General features: G+C 43.4%; 1 protein-coding gene across 2 annotated transcripts; it reads left to right on the forward strand.

Annotated features, from left to right (window-relative positions):
* Positions 1-3,068: 3,068 nt before the first annotated feature.
* On the forward strand, positions 3,069-5,773 carry SMIM30 (small integral membrane protein 30). 2 transcript variants are annotated; one of them, XM_036758643.1, is made up of 3 exons: positions 3,069-3,181; positions 3,523-3,605; positions 4,848-5,773. In XM_036758643.1, exon 3 carries the CDS (start codon positions 4,894-4,896, stop codon positions 5,077-5,079), a length of 186 nt encoding a protein of 61 aa, XP_036614538.1. In that variant the 5' UTR covers positions 3,069-3,181; positions 3,523-3,605; positions 4,848-4,893; the 3' UTR covers positions 5,080-5,773. The 2 variants fall into 2 exon arrangements, with proteins under 2 accessions (XP_036614538.1, XP_036614539.1); XM_036758644.1 differs by having other exon boundaries at positions 4,875-5,773.
* The last annotated feature ends 582 nt before the right edge of the window (positions 5,774-6,355 follow it).

Genomic DNA, 6,355 nt, shown 5'->3' on the forward strand with positions numbered 1-6,355 from the left:
GTCAATGCTCTATCTACTGCACCGCCTGCTCCCCAAAACAAGCTTGCCTCCAGGTATAGTCCATCATCTAAACTAGGGATGATTGTGTTTCCTGGTAGAAGGGGTATTAGCAACACATAGTTCCATCCGAATCGCTTATTTCTCTGAATTCTTCATACCGATCACTTCTTCCTACATAATATTCCACGATATTCAAATATCAGTTCGTTCAGCCATTCTTCCATTGATACACCAATTCCCACCCCTCCCCACCCCCGCCCCATTTAGAGTTTCTGGAACACAGAAGGTGCTTACATAGAAAAGCTATATACCAAAGGGTCTATTATCCCATCAGTGTAAGTACTCTCTCCAATGATGCAGATCACAACCTAACCATGCCTGTCTATCCTGTGTGATCTCACCCAAGACCTCCTGTAAGTTCAACAAAGGGGTTCCACATCCAACAAGGACATGCAGGAGCCGTCATCCAGTTCTTCTGACATCACGATGACATAATGTGTGGGCTGTTAGTAGGTTAATCCACACTTTCCCTTCCCTGAACAAACCATCTGGTTTTTTTAGTCATACACTTCTTTGATAACATCCTTTCCACTGTTATTAATATACGATTGCTTATTTGTAGAATTGTTCAATGTAAGAGATTTCAGAGGACAGGCAATCCAACTTCTCACTAAATGTAGTTGGACTCTCTCCTCTATTTAAAAAACAAGGATTCCCATATTAAATGGGAGGATGGTTTGGAAGGCCTGCAAGACCTCTCAATTCCACAATCTTATAATTCAAAGTGTCTAATGTGTGAAATAGCCAAAGGTGTTAAAGAAGTTCAGAGGAGAGAACCACCACTGAAGAATGAAATAGGAAAAGGGCTCCATGGGGGAAGTGAAATTTGATCTGGACTTAATATAAAAAGTAAGAGATAACTGAAATGAATAAGTTGATTTTTGAGAGGCATGTGTTTTCATGCATAGAGTGCTAAGCCTGGGGTCAGGAAGAATGGGTTCAAAATTTACTTGTAACACTTTGTTTATAATGCTGGAGAAGTCATTTTGTAATTCAATAAAACTCAGTAGAAATCTTATCTGTTGATAGGGGAGTACTAACACAAAAAAAATCATAGATCCTTCCTCCAAAATTAATTTTATGTTGATGGTTTAAAAAAATTAAACCCATAACATTCCCAATTAAATAATTAGGCACAAATTGAAGTTTCTCAAAACCAGGCTGGTAATTTCTGTTGTAATCTGTCAATCACTGATTCAGGAAGTTGAGGAAAAAAATACTAATACAATACTGTTATTTAAGCTCAAGTTTTGAGAACAATTTTATTTCATTAACATTAATATATCATTCAAGTGATAGCTTGGAGAAAGATGTACAAACTGGTATATAGCTCCCTATGACCTCTACCATTGACTCTCTGTCCCAGGAAGATTTCAGGTAACATTTATAAGAATATTGTAGAAGGAAAAGTTATCTTAAAAGACTATCTGAGTTAAGATTCCAAAATTAAGCAACCAGGTCATGATTGCATTCCTCTTGGAAAACTCCCCTGATTCCAGTTTTAAACAAAATAACTGCCACCATTCCATTGACATCTTAATTCTTTATCAGTGGAGATGTGTGTCCTAGGCCAATTACCCCAGGTGCGTAGAGACATAAATCAGAACAAAACCAATTCAACCTGGGGCTTTTTTCCAATGAGGTTAGAAAGAGCTTTTGAGAAAAATATAATTTCTTAATCTTTTCGATGGAAACTTAAAAAAAGGTTTTCAATATTCTTCCACAAACATAATCATCAGTACTAAAAATCACAGAACACTAACTGAAAGGGCTCTTTAGACTTCATCTAGTCTGGCTCCTGGGTTCTAATGCCTAAAGCAATGATATAGATCTGAAATGCCTCGGTTTGTTTTTTCCAACATCTCAAGGGTGACATCAGATTCTATAAAAACCCTAGGAATATACATTGAAAACACTCCAATAATAATCATCTCCAAGTACTAGACGATGGTAGAACTAAAGGAAACGTTCATAGAGATTTAGAATTCAGAGATCAAGTTTAACCGCTGCATTTTACAGATGAGGAAATGGAGACTTGCCCAAGTTTCTTGGTTATCTAATCAGATCTCAGGGATCCAATTATCATCTTTATGCAGGTGATTCTCAAACCTACTACTCCAATCTCCAGCCTCTTGAAATGGATGATATCTCAGAGACACCTTACACCCAATACATCCAAAACCGAACTCATCATCTTCCCCAGCCCACAAACTCTTCTCTTTTCTTTTTGTATCCCCAGTGATCATCAGGTGTCTGGCACATAGTAGTCCCTTAACAAACGCTTACTGAATTGAATTCAATAAACTCCAGCTGCTCCCTTTCTCTGCTCGGCATTCAAACCCTTTCATAACCTGCACGCCTGGCTTCTTAAAGCCTTATTCAGAGGCAGGTGCGCCTCTAATTGTCGACCGCATCTCTGCTGCAGCCATTTGTCCCTCGTGCCTGGAATACTCTCCATTCTCCTTGGGCCTCCTGGCTTCCTCGAGCCCCAGCTAAAAACTCGCCTCTTCCAGGAAGCCTTTCCCTGCCCTTTATTCCAGTGCATTCCCTCTGCTGATTGCTTCCCGTTATAAAGCTTGTTTGCACGTTGCTGTTTGTACATTGTGTCCCCCATTGGGCTGTGAGCTCCTTGAGGGCAGGCACTGTCTTTTGACCTATGAGCTTGGCATAGTGCCTGGCACACAGAAGACGTTTAATAAAAGTCTGCTGACTTGACTTCGACTCGTCAAATTATTCTAATCATCCTCTAATTATCATCTAATTATCAAATTATTCTAATTTTCCATAACAGCGGACTGATCCAGCTAGCCCCCAAAATGGCTGTCACTTGGTTCCCGAGAATAAAATAATTAATTGTAAATGGCTCTCCATCCACGAACTCCTTCAGGGTGAGGGAAGGAAGGGGCGGGACGGGAGAGGGGGAGGAAGCCGGGGACCGTCTTGAGCATCACGGGAGCTGTAGGCCGCTTGAATTGTGGGAAATGTAGTCTCACGAGGCGGCCTTCCTCTTTAGCCTCATTCCTGTAATGGCTGCTTCCTGTCCGGTAACGTAAGAGGCCGGACCCCAAGCATCCGTAGCTGCTGCCTCAGCTGCCGCAGCGCGGGGTACTGCTAGAGAAAGGTAGCTCTGTGCCCCCGGGAGCCCCGAAGGTAGCCTTGAATGCCGAAGTACTCGGCAGTCGCGTACCCAGGTTCATTTTGAGGCTTGCCTGGCGGCTGGATGCCCCGCATTAACTTGAAGTCCCTAGTTCCTGGGCTGGGCGAGGTGGGGACGAGGGAGGAGGAAGGGGAGAAGGCGATGGAGAAACCGATTTGTAGGTTTATTTTTTTTTTCCTTCTTCCTGTTAGTTTCCACCCCCTCCGGTCCACCCCGCCCTGCAGGGAGCTCTGCTTTCATCCAAAGAGAAAAGCCGAGCCGGGTGTCCTCAGCCCCTAACCATCTGACTCTGTTTCCTGTAATAGGTACCACGAAGGGAAGCCCCGGGACCCTCAGCCACGAGGGAGAGCCCCCCCCCGCACCGCGCCTGCCATAACCCGGCCCTGGGGTAAGTCCTAGCTATTTCATTCACTCCAAAGGACCCTGAAACTTTTGTCTTTTCTGGCCGCAGTGAGTACGGAAGGATTCCTGAAAAATTATAATTTATATACATGAAAGCACAGCTTTTTAAAAGTTTCTTTAGCTTTCGAGTTCAAAAGACCATCTCCGTAGGTGATCCAGCCCAGTCCCCTCATTTTACAGTTGAATAAACCGAGGCCCACGAAGGTTAAGGGACTTGTCCCACAGATAGTAAAGCAGTGGGGCAGCCGGGTCGCGTGATGGACACTTACTAGCGGCTGGACCTCGGGCCGGTTCCTTGACCGCTGTTTGCCTCAGTTTCCTCATCTGTAAAATGGACATCATAATAGCACCTGCTTCCCAAGGGTGTTGCCAGGATCGAATGAGGTGATCTCCGTAAAGCGCTTTGCACAGTACCTGGCACACGCTACTAGCAGTGGTAGGGGTACTCGCTGTAGTAGCACTTTTGTTGTCAGTTGTGTCTCACTCCCCGTGACCCCATTTGGGGTTTTCTTGGCAGAGATACCTGAGTGGCTTGCCGTTTCCTTCCCCAGACCATTTTACGGATGAGGAAACTGAGGCAAACAGGGTTAAGTGATTTGCCTAGGGTCGCACAGTGCCTTAGGCTGGATTTGAACTCAGGCCTTCCTGAGTCCAGGCCCAGCACTCTGCGCACTCGATGCACCACCTGGCTGCCCAGTAGTAGTCCTAGTGGTTGTAAATGACAGAGACACTAATCAGACCCAGATCTTTGTACACCAGATTTTCACTTAGCCATTCAAGGCCCTGACTGCCCACCTTGTAAAATGAGTGGCTGTGGCTTCTAAGTTCCATTTCCTTCCAGCTCTAGAGCTGTGAGGCACAGTGTCTGACACGTGGTAGCTGCTTAATAAGTGTTTATTGATTGATTGATCCTGTGATTTCAAACCACCGCACCTTGCTGCCTCATGGCAGTGTAGGCAGCCTGGTGTTACAGCCATGAGGGCAGTGGGCCTGGAGTCAGGAAGCCCTGATTTCAAATCCAGCCTCAGATACTTACTGGCCTTGTGACCCTGGGCAAGTTACTTAACTTCTGTTTGCCTCAGTTTCCCCAACTGTAACATGAGGATAACGCTAGCCCCTACCTCCCAGGGGTGTTGTGAAGCTCAAATGAGATAATAATTTAAAGGGAAAACACCTACGTGTCTTTTTGCCTTAATGGTCCCTTCTTCTCCCTGTGTTTGTTTTGTAGATACTAGCCTTGATTATTTTCCTTCAGCCCTCAAGATCCAGGCAACATGGCCTCCGTTGGGGACCTCTCCAAAGTGGTCCTGGTCCTCCTCTCGCTGCTCTGTGTGCTGCCTGTTGTGGAAGCAGTAGAAGCTGGAGATGGCATAGCGCTTCTGTTGGGCATGTTTCTCAGCCTTACAGGCATCTGTGCCTGTTTGGGGATATATGCCAGAAAGAGAAATGGACAGATGTGACTTTGTGGGGGCTGGGGTCTCCCAAGTCAAACATGGACCTGAAAACCTCTCTGTGTTTGAGATTTCAAACTGAGAAATCAGTTTCTTAAACGTCAAGGTCCAGATAGTAAGCAAATGGTTATTTTCTATGGAAGATGTTGCCTTAACATGTAAAAGCTGCTTTATGTAAAAATGGAAGGAGGGGCCATTTTATTCACATTCAGTATAAGCTTCGAGGTTCACCGGGTGTGACCATTGGCCAATAACTTGTAAAGACTTGATAGGATGAAGGGGTGGAGGGTGTTGTCAAAGAATAAAACAACTATCATTTAACCTAATGATGTTTCATGGCTTCTGACGTAATGAAGATACAGGAAAAAGGAACTGCCTGTTTAAAATTGTTGGATGTCAGATATTTTCTGTACCCCAATATTAAGAGGAATGGAGGGATCCTTGTTCTGTATATCAAAAAATTTGTCTAGTTTGTAGCCCCAGATAAATACTACAGTTAAACATCAAAGTTCACCTGGTAGGCATTTGGAAATTTAGAAAATTCTCTCTTCATAAGGAATTTAGAAACATGAATGTTACTACATATTTGCTGTTTAAATAAAGGAAAGGTTTAATGTTTTAAAAAACAGTTTTATATTAATTACTAAGCCCCTCTGTGAAGCACATTAAAATAAACATTATACTGCTGTGCTGATGAAATGAATACTTCCGTTTGATTTCATTTATTTGGGGATGTTATTTCATTTGGTTTTTATTTTGTTATTATTTTTGTATTTATTTTGTGATTTTTAAGGAAAGTGGACCATGAGTTAAGTTTTCATTCCATTTCAGCCATGAGAAAAGAATCTTTATCTTGACTGACTTAATCAGGACAAGCTTTCTGGAGGAGACAGAATCAGAAGGAAATTTAAACCAAGAAGAAGTGGTGAATGCATAGCGGGAACCGACTAGAGATATTACGATAGATGCCATGGGGAAAAGTCCACAGCAGATGTGAAGAGAAGGTGCACCTAGAGAGAATGATCCAATATCTGGGCAGTATAAAAGTGACTGAGCAAATGGAGTCTGCACCAGGAGTGACCAATCAGTAGACAATTAAGGACTTCACAGACGCGTCAGTGTCCAAGCTGTGTCACTGTGCTATTGGGACCCTCGCTTTATACCGGATGAAGGCAAGGCAGCAGGATGATTAAATTCTTTACGCTGCATTGTCCAAATATAGAATGACAAAGATCTGCCAGTAAAGGGTGTGGGGAGGAAAGTATGTAGATTTTAGAAATGTTAT

The sequence above is a fragment of the Trichosurus vulpecula genome, chromosome 5, assembly GCF_011100635.1.
Source record: "Trichosurus vulpecula isolate mTriVul1 chromosome 5, mTriVul1.pri, whole genome shotgun sequence".
Classification (NCBI taxonomy): Eukaryota; Metazoa; Chordata; class Mammalia; order Diprotodontia; family Phalangeridae; genus Trichosurus; species Trichosurus vulpecula.

Coding starts and splice junctions, on each gene's coding strand:
- SMIM30 (XM_036758643.1), top strand. CDS start 4,894: ATGGCCTCCGTTGGGGACCTCTCCAAAGTGGTCCTGGTCCTCCTCTCG.